The sequence below is a fragment of the Hypanus sabinus genome, chromosome 13 (assembly GCF_030144855.1).
Source record: "Hypanus sabinus isolate sHypSab1 chromosome 13, sHypSab1.hap1, whole genome shotgun sequence".
Lineage (NCBI taxonomy): Eukaryota > Metazoa > Chordata > Chondrichthyes > Myliobatiformes > Dasyatidae > Hypanus > Hypanus sabinus.
Genome location: NC_082718.1, coordinates 44,140,950 through 44,162,423, shown reverse-complemented (window position 1 = coordinate 44,162,423; position 21,474 = coordinate 44,140,950). Strand labels below are relative to the sequence as shown.

General features: G+C 41.9%; 1 protein-coding gene across 1 annotated transcript in view; it reads right to left on the bottom strand.

Annotated features, from left to right (window-relative positions):
• Nucleotides 1-21,474, bottom strand: part of LOC132404317 (mucin-2-like) — a 218,692-nt gene that overhangs the window by 83,017 nt on the left and 114,201 nt on the right. The window contains exons 18-26 of the mRNA XM_059988489.1: nucleotides 20,472-20,718; nucleotides 20,334-20,389; nucleotides 20,157-20,251; nucleotides 17,812-17,969; nucleotides 16,967-17,105; nucleotides 14,860-14,964; nucleotides 7,776-7,964; nucleotides 3,097-3,336; nucleotides 2,846-3,002 (exon numbers count right to left, since the gene is read on the bottom strand). Coding sequence (XP_059844472.1) covers nucleotides 2,846-3,002; nucleotides 3,097-3,336; nucleotides 7,776-7,964; nucleotides 14,860-14,964; nucleotides 16,967-17,105; nucleotides 17,812-17,969; nucleotides 20,157-20,251; nucleotides 20,334-20,389; nucleotides 20,472-20,718 — 1,386 coding nt within the window. The remainder of the gene's footprint in view (nucleotides 1-2,845; nucleotides 3,003-3,096; nucleotides 3,337-7,775; nucleotides 7,965-14,859; nucleotides 14,965-16,966; nucleotides 17,106-17,811; nucleotides 17,970-20,156; nucleotides 20,252-20,333; nucleotides 20,390-20,471; nucleotides 20,719-21,474) is intronic.

The window sequence follows — 21,474 nt, the reverse complement described above, 5'->3', positions numbered from 1 at the left end:
TTCTCCAGTGTTGAGGAGATCTCCCTTTGGTCGGTGCACTCCAAAACTTTTAAAATGAGGCCCAACTCTCAACATGGATTTCTGGTCTCCAAGCCCGCAGAATCTTTTATAGTAACAGTAATGAAATCTTATGGAACATCACCTCATCTTCTGCCTGGGCACATTGGAAGTTGCTGGGATCTGTGTTGAATTCTACAGCTTCAATTAACTTGATTTCTCTGTTATTCTTCCATCTGTGACATTAGCTATGCTTGTTTTCTCTCCTCTGATTGTTTCTTTTCCTCTCTCTCTGGGAGTGGGCCTGACCATCTGGGCACGTTTTTCTGCTTTACATTTCACACCTCGCAGCTTCTTTTGTCTGTGCTCTCATGCCGACTGCTTCCATTCTCTCACTGTCCTGATAACCTCGTTGACAGCTTATCCTCACATCAGAGACATTTCCTTTCCCCAGCCCTCCCTGCATTTTTACCTGCTTCTTTTGTCTCCCTCCCAGTCCTGATCAGAATCAAAATCAGGTTTATTATCACAGGCTCATTTGTTATGTGCCATGTCATATGACGTGGGCAATCATGACCTTGATTGTTCTTGGCAAATTTTTCTACAGGACTTGATAGGCATTGCCTTCTTCTGGGCAATGTCTTTGCAATACAGATGATCCAGCCATTGTCAATACTTTTCAGAGATTGTCTGCCTGATGCCAGTGGTCGCATAACCAGGACTTGTGATATGCACCAGCTGCTTATACAGCTGTCCACCACCTATTCTCACGGCTTCATGTGACCCTGTGAGGGTGGGGGGGGGGTGGTGTCAAGCAGCTGCTACACCTTGTCCAAGGGCAACCTGCAGGAAGGAGCACATTACACCCCCTTTGGTAGAGACATACATCCACCCCGCCACCCAAATATCAATGGCATAGTCAGGAAGTACGTTGTTCTGTGACAGCAATACCATTGCAGTGGTGAGGCCCTCCACTGGGTGATATCGACCTTGGATTTTGTATTGTTGTCTACATGATATGCAAGCCTGTAAGCCAATCAGGCAATACGATATGGAGCACAAGCTATAAGCTCCCCTCCCCACACAGCTGATGAATCCAAAGGAATGGTGGAGACTGATACAGTTTGACACCAGCGCCATCTCAGGAGTTGCCAAATGTGGAACACAATGAAGGACTGCCTTAAGGACCCCAGGTCCAGATTTTTCCCAACACCTTCCCCATGAATGGCTACAGCCACAAGGCAGCGGAGGTTTGAGATCAGAGTTTTCCCTCTCCTAGATGAGCTGTCAACCATTGCTGATGAGCCCCAGCTGCCTGAATTATGCAATACATAACTTTTAAAGCTATAAATTACGAAAAATACATATAGCATACAGGCTGGTATTGTGTATTTAATATTTCAGTCATATTTGAGTAACACTGTAAGTATATTGTTTGATTAAGCATTGTTGTTTGTTTAAATAATTAATTATGGGTTCTATATAAAAGTATGTATATGGCATACATCATCTATGTGGGCCGTGCTTAAAGTAAAAACAAAGCATACAAGTTCTCCGGTACTTCCAGTTCATTTTGGAGTTACCAAACATAACAGTGGCACTGAGGAATTTTTAAACAATCCTGAGATGAATACCTACCCATTGAAGAACAGTGAGATATTTACATTTTTTAAAAGTGCAGCAAGAAACAGTCAAGTAAAAATAAAACAGTGCAGCAAGTTTTGTTTTCTTCGCAAGAGGAAGAAAGTCATTTGAGTTTAAAAGAAAAAATAGAAAATGGACAAATTCATGGGTTCATAAACAGTGAGTACTAGGTGGTGATGATGATATTATTTTTAGAAGAACAGAAATAGTTGGCTATATCAAATATTATTGATGTGTTTGATTGAACAAGAGATAACGATTTTGTATACTGACCAAATTGAGTAGTATTTTAGAGTAAATGAAATAGCCAATGAGAATCCAATAAATTCTGAGGGATCACCTTTTGCAGATGGTAAGTCTTCTATTTGAAATATTAACTGTTTCTCTTGCCAAGAGTATTGGTGTTGTTTATCCATTAGATAGCCAGAAATCTCAACAGAAACAGAGCCTATGCATAAGCAGCACTGGATATAAACTTTATTTGGTCTCCACCAAGCTTTAGCTCCAGTTAGAGACATAAAGACAATTTTGATTTTTAAATCTGTCGCTTATTCCAATCCCATCCTTTGTGTTTGATTTCTGTACAGGATTTTATGTCGAATGAGGCTTTCTAATTTCATCTCAATGTCGTGAAGGGGAATTCTTTAATCTGATTACTTTAAAGGCACGCGGTGATTTTTGTCTGTTTACCCAGATCCCAGCATAACTTTAAACAGCTGTAATGGTTATCAAATCATTGTCAGCCATAGTGCAAAAACCCCAGGGAAAGTCCCAGAGCAAGTGCAAGTATAATGAATGGCTCCTGATGCTCCTTCTCTCCTGTTGACTATAAAATCTGAGACACTGTTTTATACTATCTGATGTACGCAAGGGAACCATTGGGGAAGTGATCCAAGTTTTTGTGATATCTGGCGAAATTCTCTTTTCCTCTTTGACTCCCACTTACACACAAGAATGCCCAGTCCCTACCATCCAAAAGTAACTCTTCATTGAGAGAGTATTAGCTGCAGCCCTGTTACAAAGGAGGGAAGTAGATCACTGAAGTAAAATGATGTACCAGCAATTTTCCTTTGGTATCCTTTTATATAATCACTTCTCATAGACATTCCAGAACAGAATTTGCAACGTGTAATCAATGTGCACACATTGATCCAGTATGTCTAATAATTACTTCTCAGTTATTGTAACAGCACTTATTACTTACGACACAAGTCTGGTGTTCTCCAATGAATACAAATTCCAGCTTTAGTACAAGCTTCTGCATACACAGCTACAGCAGTGCAGAAACCAAGATATTTGCCTTCCATGTCACAGGCACAAGCTTCTTGGACACAAGCTTCATAGTATGGGATTGGGTCTACCTAATAAAGTGCATCATCACAGTATTAAAAAGAAGGTTTTGCAAACAGCTTAACAAGGATTTAAATTTATTTATTTCAAAGTAACCTTTCTCACCATTTTGTGGCATTTTTGAAAAACATCATCCTTCAGTATGTTACACTTCCTCTGAGCCCATGCTAAGCAGTCTGGGTTTCTGTCACAGGGAAATGTTTGATTCAGTGTATTTGAACAAGATGATGAAGATTTCCAACTGTTTCCAAACCTTGCGGTGTTAGTCACCAAAGAATTGTCCTTTGTTGTTAGCTCATCTGCGACATCCTCATTGAAATTTCCACACAGGCCGCATACTTTGTTCTGTAAGTGAAAATAGGTCACTGCATTGTTTTGACTCTGAAGTTCTACATGGTAATTCTAACATGCAGCTATAAATTCTAAAGAAAACAAAGAAATAAAAGAAATGATAGAAGCTGGACTTTCCACTCGAGCCATATTGAATTTAAATTGACGGCCAGGAGAGCTCAAAAGAAATTTTATGTGGTGACCAAAAAAACATTTCATATTGGCACACGAGTTCCGATCTTGGCAATGATCATCTTGGATTACTGCAGTTATGTATTTCACAGCTTCTCTGTCCCTACTGTAGGTGTGTAGCAGAGAGAATATTAACTGGCTGCATCATGGTCTGGTAGGGAAGTACCAACACATTGACCAGAAAATCCTACAAAAAGTAATGGATTCAGCCTACTAGAAAATGGGCAATGGGCTCCCAACTGTTGAGCACAACAACATGAAATGCTATTGTAGGAAAGCAGCATCCATCATCAGGGGCCCCCAGCACCCAGGTCATACTCTCTACTCGCTGCTGCCATTGGGTACAAGGGACAAGTGCCTCAGGACACCCACCACTAGATTCAAGAACAGTTACTGCTCATCAACCATCGGGCTCTTGAACAAAAGGGGATAACTATACTCAACTTCACTTGCCCATCATTGTGATGTTCCCACAACCAATGATCTCACTTTCAAGGACTCTTCATCTCATTATCTCATGCTCTCATCATTTATTGCTATTTATTTATATTTCCATTTGCACAATTTGTTGTCTTCTGAACCCTGGCTGATTTTTCACTGATCCTATTACAAATAGATAAATAGATATTTTATTGCTCCCAAAAGAAATTATAGTGTTACAGTAGCATTACAAGTGCACAGATATATAAATATTAGAAGAGAAGTAAGAAAAAATAAAAAATGATTCCTCAAATAGTCTTTACAGCCTCATCAATTCCCCGGCTATAGGTTGACTCATTATAGAGCCTAATGGCCAAGGGCAAGAATGACTTCATAGTGCGCTCTTTGGAACAGCGCACTTGTCTTAGTCTATTACTAAAGATGTTCCTCTGTTCAGCCAAGGTGATATGCAGAGGGTAAGAAACATTGTACAGAATTGCCAGGATTTTCCACAGGATCCTTTGTTCTACCACAGTCTCCAGTGTGTCTAGTTTGACTCCTATCAGAACCAACCTTTCTAATCAGCTTATTCAGTTTGTTAGCATCACCCGTGTTGATGCCATTGTCCCCGCACACCATCACATAGAAGACTGTAAAGACAACAACAGGCTAGTATGTTATGAATGTGAAGCAACCCTGAGGGGCCGAAGGGTACAAAGTCGCCCCCTCCTTTTGGAGAATCGCAAGATCGCTATTAATTCGGCTCTGGGACCCAGGAAATGAGAGAGAGACACTCAGAATACACAAGGTTTGGAATGTGTCCTGACCTCAGCGGAACAGAACCACTGATAACGGTCATTATCTCTTGGAGACGGAATTGTGTATTGAGTACTGTACTATTCATTGAAACCCCTCAGGGGACAACCAGAGTGGTCTGGTTGAGGGATTGCATCATCCCAACCTGAATGACATCTGAGACCCCGTGAGTAAGGATAAAAGAGGGTCTGGGGAACAACCCCTTTAGACGCACAAGGAGAAACGCTAGAAATCCTGTGACAGCGTTTTATAGCGAAAGCCGGTTGGGGCTCGTGTGTGTCCTCCCTTGCCTGGGGTGGTGAGCTCACCACGGAAGAACAGTTTAGCTAAAGGAGAGGTCACAATTGAACGGCCACGACAAAGAGACACCTGATGGATCAAAATCATAAAGGTTGCAAAAACCCACAACGGTAACTGTTCCCATTCTATTCCTATCTTTCTCTCTCTCTCTCTCTCTCTCTCTCTCTCTCTCCAACAAAGTGCAACACAGCGGCAACCAAAAGACGGCAGCTTGTGGAACTGCAGTGAACTTTATATTTCCATCGGACAATACATAATCCCCTAGACAACGATAGAGCTTATTTCTTATTGATTATTATTGTACCCGCAATTTTAGATTTAGTATTGACGACGTATATTATCTGTATATTTGCATTGATATTATTTTTATTTTTACTAATAAATACTATTAAAAATAGTATCATCAGATTTCAACGGACGTCTCCATCTTTGCTGGTAAGTTACCCAGTTACGGGGTTCGTAACAAGTAGAACATGTGAAGGAGAGGTCTGCGTACTCCAAAGGACCTCAGTCTCCTCAGGAAGTGGAGGCATCTCTGGCCCTTCTTGTACACAGCCTCTGTGTTTGTGCTCCACTCAAATCTGACATCTAGGTGCACCCAAAGATAGTTGTAGGTTCTCACCACATCCATGTCCTCACCATCAATAGTAACAGGGAGCAGTGCAGGCTTAAGTCCATCAACATCCCCTTTGACTTATTAATGTTGAGCTGCAGATGATACAGTTTGCACTATTTGGCAAGTCCTCCACCAGGCCCTGTATTCATCCTCCCATCCTCCCTTTATACACCCAACCATTGCTGAGTTGTCAGAGCATTTCTGCCGATGACATGATTCAGTGTCATATCTATAGTCCGAGGTATACAGGGTAAACAGGACAGGAGCCAATACAGTCCCCTGTGGGGCCCCAGTACCTCTTATAGCCATGTCTGACACATAACTCTGAAGCAGCACAAACTGTGGTCTGCCAGTCGGGAGTCCATTATCCAGGATACAATGGAAGTGCCAACCTGCATTGAACAGAGCTCTCCCCCCAGCAACGAGGGACGTATGGTATTGAAGGCACTTGAGAAATCAAAAAACATGATCCTCACAGTGCTGCCCGGCTTATCCAAACAGGAGTAGACTCTGTTCAGCAGGTAGATGACGTTGTCGACTCCAGTGTGCTCCCGGTAGGCAAACTGCAGAGGATCGAGAGCTGATCTGACCAGGGGTTTGAGGTGAGCCAGGACCAGGCTCTCCAGGGCCTTCATGATGTGCGAGGTCAGGGCCAGTGGACAGTAGTCATTCAAGACTTCTGATTGGCCCTTCCTGACAGGGACCACACATGATGTTTTCCACGCAGTTGGGACCCTTTCCAGGTTGCGACTCTGTTTGAAGATGGCTGGAGAACCCGACACAGCTGTTCAGCGCACTCCTTCAGTAAACTGAGGTTCACACCATCTGGTCCCCAATGCTTTGCCATGTTTGAGTTTCCCCCACAGCCTGCTCAATAGTGAAGGTGAGTCCATGCTGACTGAGGAGTTGGTGGAAGGTGGGAATTGGGGGAGGGGGGGGATAAAGATCAGGACAATAGCAGTTGGTATGTGGAGGAGTGGATGGTGGGGGCAGGGCAAGGAGCGGATGTAGGCAGTTGTAGCCTGTGTTGTTCATCCATGTGTTGAGCTGGAGGAGGAAGGAGGGAGGAGGGGAGGTGTTGGTGCTGATGGAGCATTAGATGCCTCAGCACCTGAGCTGATTATGCTGAAGGGGGTCTGAATAGGAGGGCAATTGTCAAACCTATTGAAGAATTGGTTTAACTCATTAGCCCACTCACTGCTGCATTCCAGTGCTCTACAGCTAGGTTGATTGAAGCCAGTGATGTTCTTCATGCCTCTCCACACCTCCCATGTGCTACTGTGCCCAAATATTTCCCCCTGTTCTCTCCTGATTACCTCTTTAGCCACCTTGATCTTAGCTCCCTCTGCACATATTTGAGTTTCTCTCTGTCTCCTGATCTAAAGGCTCTTGTTTTGTGGTTGAGAAACGCCTTTAGATCACTGGTTATTAGTTACGATTCTATAGATTTGCTGAGTATGCCCACAAGAAAATGGATCTCTGGGTTGAAAAATGAGACATATATGTACTTTGATAACAAAATGTATTTTGAACTTTTCTACTATCAAGAACTGCATTTTCTCCCCAAATCCTGTAACTTTGACTGTTTAAAGAGAATACAAATAAAATGATCTATCAAAATTCTTTTTGCATTAAATTAGCTTTGAAGTTTAAAGTCCATTGGCCCTACAAAAAGGGTCATAAATGAAAACAGAAAATGATTTAAATCTTTCAGTCAGCCAACATTTAAGAAAGGGAAACAATTCATATTTCAGGAGATGGTTTCTTATTAGCTACATTTCATCAAGTGCACTTTTTGTTTTATATTTCAAAAAGGAGTTATACCTAGTTTTGCTACAATTTTTAAAAACATATATTCGATAAGTTAGGACATGATCGTAAGTTGGTTCAGTAACGAATGCACAACTATATCAAGAACCAGCAAGATTACTTGCTGTATTTATATGCTATGGATTGTTTTAAGATTAAAATAAATAAAATGCTGTAATAAAACTTATTGTAGTATGCAACACATATTTACTTTGGCAAGTGATTCAGTTCATAATATATTTATTTATTGTTAACCATATTAAAATAATGAAAACACTAATATCTAATCTCCACTGTTTACCTGCCATTTTGTGTCCAATGCTATCGAAAGCCTTGTGTGTTTATCCCATATCACAGTGACTCCATTTGAAAATGAAAGGATTATATAGAGTCCAACAGTTTGAAATGAGTAAGAATTATCTTGGCACTGGGCTTGACGAGACTTATCTGTCCTTATCACTCTTCCATCTGTAAGAAGAAACTCTACTTCCTGAAGATGAGAGATAAGAAATCACAATCCATTCTTGGCATCCTAACAATGATGTACAAATTAAAATGATTCTAACACAAAAACACTAGTATTTTTTTCATAACTAGCATTGTTCATGTACTGTCATACAATTTACAAAGAATATAGATCCTCTTCACACCTGTCATGCTGTCTATTCAGATCCATTTCGTTTGCATCCAGACTGAAATCTTTCCATACATTTGCAAATCTTATTTAGTTTTCTCTTCATTATGTCTTTATTTCTCTCTGCAGTTTCTTAAGCACATTGAAATATAATAGTTTGTGCCTTTTCACAATCCTAGGTCCTGTAGTCGATATGCAAAGGCAAATTGTAGATCATCTAGCCACTGGAGAGAAAGCTGTCACTGAACCTAGAAGAAGTACGTGAATGCCAAGACAAGTTGAAGTCTACTGGACGAGGAGGAGAGGACTGCAGTCTGGGGACAATGCAGGATTCATCAGGGTGGATGCTCTAAAAATAATTTTCCTTGACTCAATAGCAGGGCATGGATGACAAAAGGCTGAAGAGTCTGTTGTGAATGGGTGATTTTGCACTAATTGTATCAAACACAGATGCCTCAAACTTCTCAAATGTTTTGCTTGAACTGCATACGTATGAACATACATAACTGCATTTCAGAATATTTTTCAGATTGCAGCACTCTGACCAAACTGAGTGAACAGCATTTCTATTCAGAAACATTGTTTCTTGATCAGCACTTCAGCAGGACTTCTAATTCACCAGAGTTCACAATGCTGCAAGGTATTACTGAATTTGGTGTTATGTGAAAATCTAATGGGGGGCCACTCTAACATGTCTAAGTTTCTGTTTTCCCCACCCCCCAAGGTTTTATCATATAATTTATCAAGAGGGCGAGTCCTCACACAAGGTGCCACCTGGCTGGGTACTGAAAACATGCACTGGCCAATCACAAACAAGAGAAAGGTGGAGCTGGGGTATCTCGGGCAACACACACAAAATGCTGGAGGAACTCAGCAGGACAGGCAGCATCTATGGAGAAAGAATATGGTCAATGTTTCGGGCCAAGACCCCTCATTGGGACGGAAGAGAAAGAAATGTTCTGGCTGGGGTGTTCAAGGACATCTTCAGCCTCTTGCTGCTGCAGTTGGAGTTTCCCACTGCAATCAGGGCAGCAATTATACTGGTGCCTTGAAGAGTAGGGTGAGCTGCCTTAGCGACAGTTAACTCAAAGCACTCATACCTACCAAGATGATGTGCTTCCCGAGGGTGGTGATAGCAGGAATAAGTCCTGCTTGAGCAAAGACCTAGAGCAAATGAAATTCACCTACCGCTGCAAAAGGCAAACGTAAGCTCACTGGCTGTCCTCTACTTTGGAGAACTTAGATAACAAAACATATGACAGGCTGCTGTTTATCAATTACAACTTGGAATTCAATACTATCATTCCCTCAATTCTAATCTTTAAGCTTCTAAACATAAACCTTTGTCCCACCCTTTGCAAGTAGATCCTCGTTTTCTTCATCAGGGGACTAGAATCAGTATGGATCAGTAATATCTCCTCTTCACTGACAATCAACACAGGGGCAACCTCAAGATGTGTGCTCTATTCTCTCTACGCTCATGATTGTATGGTTATGCACAGCTGAAATGCCATCTATAAATTCATTGATGACACCACCGTTGTTGGTAAAATTTCAGATGGCAACAAGGAAGCATACAGAAGAGAGATCGATTGGCTGGTTGAGTGGTGTCACAACAATTGCCTTGCATTTATGTTCAGCAAGACCAGGGAAGTGATTGCAGACCTCAGGAAGTCCAGAGAACACAGCAGTCCTCATTGAGGGATTAGCGGTAGAAAGGGTGAGCAGCTTAAGCTCTTGGGTGTCAAAATCTCAGAAGATCTGTCCTGGGCCCAGTACTTGATGCAATCCTGAATAACGTCCACCAGTGGCTCACTTCATTAGGAATTTGAGGCAAGTTGGCATGTCACATAAGACTTACAAATTTCCATAGAAGTTCAGTGGAGAGCATTCTGTTTAGTTGCATCACAGCCTGACGTGGACGCTCCAATGCCCAGCACCACGAGAGGCTGCAGAGTGTAGTAGCCAGTTCCACCATGGGCACAACCATCCCACCACTGAGGACATCTTTAAGAGGTACAGGAGCCTGAAGACCCACACTTATCAATTCAGAAACAGCATCTTCCCCCCCACCATGAGATTTCTGAATAGCCAATGAACACAACCTCATTAGCCCTTATTTAGTATGATTTATTGTTTTTGTAATTCTTTGATTATTATGTCTTTGGACTTTACTGCTGCAGCAAAGCAACAAATTTCAGTGATAATGACAGTGATAATAAACCTGATTCTGAACACGATGTAGCAAATGTGCATTAGAATGGTCAAGAAAATAATTGATTAGTTTGGAAAGCAACATGCTACTAAGTTAATTTTTGGGGGTGATATGATGGATACTTCTTGAGCAGTGCGACTGCAATTATTTTCTCAACAGACTGCAACCATGTACTCTTTTAAAATGAAAAGGATCCTTCAATGAATTTTAGCTTGTGACAGTTGCACAAGTGTGATAAGTAGTAAAGAACATCGGTAACATTTGCACCAAACTAGATTCGAAGCAAGAAGGCTGCGAGAGGAATGGCTAAGGATTTTCGGAGAGGAGGCATTTTACTACTCGGGGTAAAAGAGAGGCAAGACTGTGCAGGCGTGTAACGGCAGCCAGTAGAACGGGAAAAGTTTAAAAAGACTGCCATATCCAGCGGGCAGTGGAATGAGAGAGCAGCAGATTAGCAGAGCCTTGGCGGTAACGGGATGAGGCAAGGTAGGTTGACCTGTGTTAATTGCGGAAAGGAAGTATGTGTGTGAGGCCGGTGTTCTGTGCTCGGTGTCAGACATGGGAGGTCCTGGAGTCTCCCGGCCTCCCGGTGTGCCGAGCTACAGCTCCTAAGGGACCGCGTTAGGGAACTGGAGATGCAGCTCGATGACCTTCATCTGGTCAGGGAGAGCGAAGAGGTGATAGAAAGGAGTTATAGGCAGGTGGTCACACCAGGGCCACAGGAGATAGACAAGTGGGTAACAGTCAGGAGGGGGTTGGGGAAGAGTCAGGTACTAGAGAGTACCCCTGTGGCTGTACACCTGAATAATAAGTACTGCTGTTTGAGTACTATTGGGGGGGGGGGGGTACAGCTTGCCTGGGGGAAGCAACAGTGGCTGTGCCTCTGGCACAGAGTCTGGCCCTGTGGCTCAGAAGGGTAGGGAAAGGAAGAAAAAGCAGCAGTGATAGGGAACTCTATAGTTTGGGGTCAGACAGGTGATTCTGTGAAGGCAGGAAAGAAACTCGGATGGTAGTTTGCCTCCCAGGTGCCAAGTGTTTCAGATTGCGTCCACAATATCCTGCAATAGGAGGGACAACAGCCAGAGGTCGTGGTACATATTGGTACCAATGACATAGGTAGGAAAAGGGAAGAGGTCCTGAAAAAAAAAGACTATAGGGAGTTAGGAAGGAGGTTGAGAAGCAGGACCACAAAGGTAGTAATCTTGGGGTCACTGCCTGTGCCATGTGACAGTTAGTATAGGAATAGAATGAGGTGGAAGATAAATGCGTGGCTGAGGGATTGGAGCAAGGGGCAGGGATTCAGATTTCTGGATCACTGGAACCTCTTTTGGGGCAGGTATGACCTGTACAAAAAGGACAGGTTGCACTTGAATCCCAGGGGGACCAATATCCTGGCAGGGAGGTTTGCAAAGGCTACTGGGGAGAGTTTAAACTAGAATCGTTGGGGGGTGGAAACCGAAATGAAAAGACTGAGGAAGAGAAAGTTGGCTCGCAAATAGAGAAAGCTTGGATACATTGTGTAAGAGAGGATAGGCAGGTGATAGAGAAGGGACGCACTCAGACCGACGGTTTGAGATGTGTCTATTTTAACGCAAGGAGTACTGTGAACAAAGCAGATGAGCTTAGAGCGTGGATCAGTATTTGGAGCTATGATGTGGTGACCATTACAAAGAGTTGGATGGCTTAGGGACAGGAATGGTTACTTCAAGTGCCAGGTTTTAGATGTTTCAGAAAGGACAGGGAGGGAGGCAAGAAAGGTGGGGGCGTGGCATTGTTGATCATAAATAGTATCCAGGCTGCAGAAAAGGTGGACGTCATGGAGGGATTGTCTACAGAGTCTCTGTGGGTGGAGATTAGGAACTGGAAGGGGTCAATAACTTTACTGGGTGTTTTTTATAGGCCACCCAATAGTAACAGGGATATCGAGGAGCAGATAGGGAAACAGATCCTGGAAAGGTGTAATAATAGAGTTGTCATGGTGGGAGATCTTAATTTCCCAAATTTTGATTGGCATCTCCCTAGAGCAAGGGTTTAGATGGGGTGGAATTTGTTAGGTGTGTTCAGGAAGGTTTCTTGACATAATATGTAGATAAGCCTACAAGAGGAGAGACTGTACTTGATTTGGTATTGGGAAATGAACCTGGTCAGGTGTCAGATCTCTCAGTGGGAGTGCATTTGAGATAGTGATCATAGTTCTATCTCCTTTACAATAGCATTGGAGAGAGATAGGAGCAGACAAGTTAGAAAAGCTTTTAATTGGAGTAGGGGGAACTATGAGGCTATCAGGCAGGAACTTGGAAGCTTAAACTGGGAACAGATGTTCTCAGAGAGAGTTACGTAAGAAATGTGGCAAATGTTCAGAGGATATTTGTGTGGAGTTCTGCACAGGTACATTCCAATGAGACAGGGAAGTCATGGTAGGGAACAGGAACTGTGGTGTAAAAAGGCTGTAATAAATCTAGTCAGGAAGAAAAGAAGCTTACAAAAGGTTCAGAGAACTAGATAATGTTAGAGATCTAGAAGATTATAAGGCTAACAGGAAGGATCTTAAGAAGGAAATTAGAAGAGCCAGAAGGGGCCATGAGAAGGCCCTGGCAGGCAGGATTAAGGAAAACCCCAAGGCATTCTACAAGTATGTGAAGAGCAAAAGGATAAGATGTGAGAGAATAGGACCAATCAAGTGTGACAGTGGGAAAGTGTGTATGGAACCAGAGGAAATAGCAGAGGTACTTAATGAATACTTTACTTCAGTATTCACTATGGAAAAGGGTCTTGGTGATTGTAGTGATGACTTGCTGTGGACTGAAAAGCTTGAGCATGTGGATAAGAAAGAGGATGTACTGGAGTTTTTGGAAAGTATGAGTTGGATAAGTTGCCAGGACTGGATGAGATGTACCCCAGGCTACTGTGGCAGGCGAGGGAGGAGATTGCTGAGCCTCTGGTGATGATCTTTGCATCATCAATGGGGACGGGAGAGGTTCCGGAGGATTGGAGGGTTGTGGATGTTGTTCCCTTATTCAAGAAAGGGAGTAGAGATAGCCCAGAAAATTATAGACCAGTGGGTCTTACTTCAGTGGTTGGTAAGTTAATGGAAAAGATCCTGAGAGGCAGGATTTATGAACATTTGGAGAGGCATAATATGATTAGGAGTAGTCAGCATGGCTTTTTCAAGGGCAGGTCATGCCTTACAAGCCTGATTGAATTTTTTTGAGGATGTGACTAAACACATTGATTAAGGAAGAGCAGTAGATGTAGTGTATATGGATTTCAGTAAAGCATTTGATAAGGTCCCCAATGCAAGGCTTATTGAGAAATTAAGGAGGTATGGGATTCCAGTGGACATTGCCTTGTGTATCCAGAACTGGCTTGCCCACAGAAGGCAAAGAGTTGTTATAGATGGGTCATATTCTGCATGGAGGTCGGTGACCAGTGGTGTGCCTCAGGGATCTGTCCTGGGACCCTTACTTTTTGTGATTTTTATCAATGACCTGGATGAGGAAGTGGAGGGATGGGTTGGTAAATTTGCTGATGACACAAAGGTTGGAGGTGTTGTGGATAGCGTGGAGGGCTGTCAGAGTTCACAGCGTGACATTGATAGGATGCAATACTGGGCTGTGAAGTGGCAGATGGTTTTCAACCCAGATAAGTGTGAAGTGGTTCATTTTGGTAGGTCAAATATGCTGGCAGAATATAGTATTAGTGGTAAGACTCTTGGTAGTGTGGAGGATTAGAGGGATCTTGGGGTCCGAGTCCATAGGGCGCTCAAAGCTGCTGCGCAGGTTGACTCTGTGGTTAAGAAGGCATACGGTATATTGGCCTTCATCAATTGTGGAATTGAATTTAGAAGCTGAGAGATAATGTTGCAGATATATAGGACCCTGGTTAGACCCTATCTGGAGTACTACGCTCAGTTCTGGTCGCCTCACTACAGGAAGTGTGTGGAAACCATAGAAAGGGTGCAGAGGAGATCTACAAGGATGTTGCCTGGATTGGGAAGCATGCCTTATGAAAACAGGTTGAGTGAACTTGGCCTTTTCTCCTTGAAGCGACGGAGGATGAGAGGTGACCTGATAGAGGTATATAAGATGATGAGGGGCATCGATTTTGTGGATAGTCAGAGGCTTTTTCCCAGGCTGAAATGGCTGCCACAAGAGAGCACAGGTTTAAGGTGCAGAGGAGAAGTCAGGGATAAGTTGTTTTTGTTTAAAAAACACAGAGTGGTGAGTGCATGGAATGGGCTGCCGGCAATGGTGGTGGAGGCGGATATAATAGGGTCTTTTAAGAGACTTTTGGATAGGTACATTGAGCTTAGAAAAATAGAGGACTATGGGTAAGTCTAGTAATTTCTAAGGTAGGGGCATGTTCGGCACAACTTTGTGGGCTGAAGGGCCTGTATTGTGCTGTAGGTTTTCGATCTTTCTATGAAAACTTCAAAACCCACAGATCTGTTGACATCTTTTTCCTCACAGCCTTATGACTTCATAGATACAGCTATATGGGTATGAATTATTCAAAGTTAAATTTAAAGATACAGACCGCAAATAAAATTTTGATGTTTCTTGAGCATGTCACACCATTTTCACAACATGGAACACTTTCTGTTAAAATTTGGAATGTTCCTTCTCCTTGATTGCAGTGGTCCTAAACAGAAAGATACAAGTGAATATTCAGGAAGAAAGGCTTTCATGCCTGCTTGCTAGGAATGATAGAAATGAGTATTTTGCTTCTGAAGTGAATGGTTTTCCCAAAAGACTTATTTTAACCAGTTGCGTTTACACATCAGTTTGATCTCATGTAGATCAATGGAGAGAAGGACACCGAGAAAATGTCACCAAAAAATGAACTAAATTGAAGAAATAAGTATTAAGAATATGTTACCACAACTTTATTTATATATCCAATGTCCCCTCACCTTGCTAAATTGCCAAGAATTTACAGGAATGTTGAAAAACAAAAAAAAAACAAAGAAAATCATAAACACAAGGAAATGTACAGATGCTAGAAATCCAAGGCACACATACAAAATGCTGGAGGAACTCAACAAGCCAGGCAGCATCTCTGAAAATGAATAAACAGTTGATGTTTCAAACCACTTGAGAAGTCAGAGTAAGATGTTGGGGGGAAGGGAGGAAGAAGTACAAGGTCCCCTCCCCCCACCTTCTTACTCTAACTTCTCATCTTTGTTTCCCCTAGTCCTGATGAAGGGTCTCAGCCTGAAATGACGACTGTTTATTCCTTTCCATAGATCCTGCATGACCTATTGAGTTCCTTCAGCATTTTGTGTTTATTGCCTACATGGAAAATGCCAAAAATCTAAATCTTCTTTGCAATTTTTGCCCATTTTCCCCCAACATACAAAAATGAGCAGTTATTAGTAACTTTGTACCCTGTACTCTACCAATATCCACTCATTTATTTCTTCAAATTTTGTCTCATCCAGCACAAGTTGTCTAGTCTCCAATTCCTGTACAGTTAAAAGGGGAAATCAAGTGCAAGTTCCCAGCAAGCCAAGAGTTCCAGTCAATATCACTGGGATCACCCAGAGAAGTGAAACAGTTTCCTAGCAGGGTAAAATAAGCAGAGTAGGAAGAATGAATGAATAGGAAGAAGAACACAATGTGACTACCAAAGGGACAGAAGAACATAATGGGAGAAGAGATGAGGAGATTGCATAGAAGAGATGAGCAAGTTAACAAAAAAGTATGGCAATAACCATTATCAGCCAACTAAATTCTTCTTGGGCTTCCAGCCAGCTACAGGTATCAATTATAACCGATGTCTTGATGACCAACTCTGCCACCTTCATCAGGGATAATGCCTGGGCATGGCTAGTCTGGTGGTACTTATAACCCCGTAGCCTGCCCCTCCTGATTGGATAGTCCTCATCCAATCAGGTTTCTGCCCTCTCACCTTGTTTACAATCAAATTCTAGTTTTCACTCAGAGCAAGACCTTCATCTTTGTTAAAATTCTTTTCCTCTAGTTTTATTTCAACGATTTCCTTTACCAGGAAATCCCAATAGTCATTAACGTGACACAGTAGGTTTGTGTCGTCAAAGTCAGTCGTATGGCCATTGCGAATGCAATGTTCTGCTACCACTGTTTTGTCCAGGTAACCCAAACGGATAGATCTCTTGTGCTCCTTGAAGTGGGTTTCAACCACGCATCCTGTCCTGATGAAGATGGCAGAGTCTGTCATTGAAACATTTATTACAATCGATACCCGTACCCGGCTGAAAGCCCAAAAAGAGTTTATTCATCATGCATGCTAGATTCTTTTTCATTATCAGGCCGTTCTTGCAAACAGCCTGTGAATAGGTTGTGTGGTAAACTTTCACTTTGTCTTAAATGCCACGTGCATGGCTTACTTCTACCTTGACACTCCAAACTCAAAACCAATGGGGAGAAGTACAAGTTAAGAAAATGCCACCAAGAAATTAACTAAATTGAGAATATTAGTATAATGAGTACGTTGCCACTGTGTTGAGAAGTAGAAGCAAATATGTACATAGACGAAACACAATGCATATCGACTGATCTAATCTACAAACTATTTCAATAGTTCAAGAGAAGCACTTAAGTAGTTTTAATAGATGCAATTGATCATTAAAACAGCATTTCCTGTCACATTTATTCTTGTTTACCTGAACGAGTATGTATTCACAATTGCCATCGAACATGTATCTTTTTCCATCGAAGGTCATATGTTGACCATCTCCATACACCTGGCAGGTCTTTGAACATTTGTGTGTAGTGCATTTCCATTTTCCCTTTTCGCATTTACTGTAATAGAATAAACATAAGAAATAATATTTTGATAAACTATAATGGTATTATAATTTTGGCTGCTGAATACATGGAAAATGTTTCTGTCAGCCAATGGTAGCCCTGCTTCTGGAGTCCATTACATAAATCCAGCTGTTTTGCTTCACTGTCGCAGCGTAGCAATGCCCCATCCCAATGGAATAAATTTATTGTTCTTATTGATTGAGATACAACTCGGAGAAGGCCCTTCCAGCCCTGCGAGCCATGCTGCCTAGCAGCCTTTGATTCAGTCCTAGCCTAATCATGAGACAATTTACCTACGAACAGGAATGTCTTTGGACTGTGGGAGGAAACTGGAGCATCTGGAGGAAACCCACACAGTCATGGGGAGAACATCCAAACTCCTCACAGACAGAGTCAGGAATTGAACCCATTTCTGTGCCACCCTTCTTTTCAATATTTTGAATTGTTATTTTTAAACCCAGCCAAGAACTGGGTATTTCAGCTTGTGTTTGGACTTACTGCTGATCATCGTAACATTCTTGTGATTGGACCTACTGCTGATCATTATAATATTTTTGGCACCACAGAACTTTCATTTCTGTTATTGCCACCAGCAGAATGGAGTCAGGAGAGTGGATACGGAATCAGATATTTGCTCCTTGGAAAATCTCAGAATAGTTGTGTGACTTTCTCTCTAAATTTTTAATAATTTTGGTCTCACCATTGATTGCAGTCTCTATCAATTATTTCTCCAGAAGGATAAATTTCTCCTCCAAACGGGCAGGGACACTGCTCAGCAGGGATGCATCTTCCATTCTCGTCTTCCACAAGATCATCAGGACAGACACAGCCAGCAGTACAAGAGTGATTTGCATTTACCTAAATCAAGTTTTCATATAGTTATAAATACAAAGAATTCTGCAGATGCTGTAAAGAATTTCCAAAGCAACGCACACAAAATGCTGAAGGAACTTAGCAGGTCAGGCAGCATCCATGGAAATGAATAAACAGTCGACCTTTCTGGTTGAGACCCTTCAAGGCTGAGAAAGGAGAGGGAAGATGCCAGAATATAAAAAGGTGGGGGAGGAAAGAGGTAAGCTGGAAGGTGATAGTTGAAGCCAGGTGGGTGGAAAAGGTCCAGGGCTGGAGAAGAAGGAATCCAAAAGGAGAAAGGGAAGGAGGAGGGGAACCATGGGAAGTGATATGCAGATAAGAGTTAGAAGAGTTAGAGTGGGGAACAGAGGAAGGGGGGATGGCAAAGGAGTTGAGAGGGGGAATGGGGGAGGAAATTCGTTTACTTGAAAGCGAAATCAATATTCAGGCCATCAGGTTGAAGGCTTCCCAAACAGAATTTAAGATGGCACTCCTCCACGCTGAGGGTGACCTCAAGAGGGTGGCCCATGTAATTAGATGCTTTGAGAAGCAAACAGTACAGATTTCCATGGCTTCAATCTGCAAGCTTTTTGGTAAAGTCATTATTCTTATGAGGAAGAAGATGTAATTTACATATTGAGCAAAGTTACTTGTACCATCAGTGAATTTATTTGAATTTATGGAATGAAACAAAAAGAATTTAAGTGTTGAATTGGATTTATATACTTGTGATTTTATTTGAGCCATTGTCGAGTCAGAGACAGACGGAACTCTGCCCAGACACAGAGATGCTGTTACACATCCTTGGGAGAGTACGACTAGAAAACTCAGATTCCCTGAACCTGAAACAGACAATAGGTACAGGAGTAGGCCATTCGGCCCTTCAAGCCAGCACTACCATTCACTGTGATCATGGCTGATCATCCACAATCAGTACCCTGTTCCTGCCTTCTCCCCATATCCCTTGACTCTGCTATCTTTAAGAGCTCTATCTAACTCTTTCTTGAAAGCACCCAGAGAATTGGTCCCCACTGCCTTCTGAGGCAGAGCATTCCATAGATCCACAACTCTCTGGGTGAAAAAGTTTTTCCTCTCTGTTCTAAATGGCCTACCCCTTATTCTTAAACTGTGGCCTTTGGTTCTGGACTCCCCCAACATTGGGAACATATTTCCTGCCTCTAGCATGTCCAATCCCTTAATAATCCTATATGTTTCAATCAGATCCCCCTCCTCCTTCTAAATTCCAGTTTTTACAAGCCCAGTCACTCCAATCTTTCAACATATGACAGTCCCGCCATCCTGGGAATCAACCTCGTGAACCTACACTGCACTCCCTCAATAGAAAGAATGTCCTTCCTCAAATTTGGAGATCAAAACTGCACACTATACTCCAGGTGTGGTCTCACCAGGGCCTTGTACAACTGCAGAAGGACCTCTTTGATCCTATACTCAACTCTCCTCGGTATGAAGGCCAACATGTCATTAGCTTTCTTCACTGCCTGCTGTACCTGCATGCTTACTTTCAGTGACTGATGAACAAGGACACCTAGATCTTGTTGTACTTCCCCTTTTCCTAACTGGACACCATTCAGATAGTAATCTGTCTTCCTGTTCTTGCCACCAAAGTGGATAACCTCACATTTATCCACATTAAACTGCATCTGCTATTGCATCTGCCCACTCACCCAACCTGTCCAAGTCACCCTGCATTCTGCTAACATCCTCTTCATATTTCACACTGCCACCCAGTTTTGTGTCATCTGCAAGTTTGCTAATGTTACTTTTAATCCCTTCATCTAAATCATTAACGTATATTGTAAATAGCTGCGGTCACTGCCTGCCATTCTGAAAAGGACCTGTTAATCTCTACTCTTTTTTCCTGTCTGCCAACCAATTTTGAATGTTTGCCTGACCTCCAGAGAACTGTTCTAATTCGATTTCCAAACACAAGTTTCACACCATTTGCAAAGCTGGGGAAATATAGACCCTGTGCTGAGCTGCAGCCAGCCTCATTCAGTTGTGGAGTCAATCCAATAATTAACACTGATTTACTTCCAGATTTCAACTGGTTGACATGAAGTATTTTAGACCTGCAAAACTTGTCAAATAAATAACACAGCAATTATTCAGTCCCAATTGTTGTAAATTAAAGTCCAAACAATACAGAAGGGTGAAGAGAGGAGGATCACTCACAATATTTATACTCAGGGTTCTGCATGATCTTTGAACGTGCCGTTTTTCTCCAGCTGTCTGGGAGCAATCATTGTACAGTTTTCCATTCGGACACCCTAAGTAAGAAATTATATTTAAAAACAACATTCTACTTGCTCGTGCTAACCACGCTGGAATAAAAATAAAGCAGTTACTCACCTTTGTTGGTTGCTCTAGAAACAGCAGTACAATGAAATTTCCCATTTTCACACTTACTGAAGGAGAAAAAGAGTATAATATTATGACAGATATTTAATTGTTTAATGAATGTTTGTTGAATTTTCTGAAGGTACTTACCATTTTCTACCATTTATTGTCGTACTTTGTCCTTTATTGACAACCAGTTCACCAGCGTAACAAGGGCAATCTGATTTATCAACACACGTCCCAGCACTATTCATGTACTTTCCTTCAGCACAGCCACAGCCAAACACAGGAATATCCTTGACCTCACACGTGTAATCATACTCTGTTAGTGATCTACAGGTACGGTTACAGGCTCTCATGTCATTTTCAAAGACCTGAGTGTTGACGCATGTTTTACCTGCAAAAGTAACCAATACCTTCATCGGAACTGTATGTTATGATAAAATCCAGCAAATCCCTTTTCTCCAGTAAAGTTATAAACTTTTCTACAAGAAAGTGATCAGAGATGATGGTAAATCATGGGACAGAAATCACAAAATATTTGATTTGTGGCAATTTGCCACAGCAACGGAGAAATAATGGGCTTGCTAAAACAAAAGGGGAGGTTGATTGGTTTGGGGTTCAAAAGGTCAAATGGTTTAATTGATAAAGGGAATGATGTAATGAAGCTAAGTTCCAGAAGAAATCAAGTTCATTAAAATGATAACTTTAAAATGAGACTTTAAATACATCTCAGTGTAGATCTCAACAAACACGTTTGTTGGTATACTAGTGGGAAAATAGATGGGGCGGAAGCGGTCCTTATAGATACATATACTAAGCCTTACTGAAATTAAATTCTGTATTTTAATTATTTGACTCTTTCAGCTATTTTATCACATAAAAAGCAATCTGCATTGAAATAAAAGAAATAAAGCCTTTAAAATTATAAATCCTCACACCTTTGCTATGAGTTAAATCATTAGGCATCATCCATGATGAAGATGGCAGAGTTAGTCATCAAAACATCAATTATAATCAATACCTCTACTCGGCTAGAAGCCCGAGAAACGTTTATTCATCTTATAATATACACCGGGAAAGTACAAGCTCCTTCTCAAATAATTTTGTCTTCATTTCACAATCACAGTTACAATCCATTAAAATTTCAGGA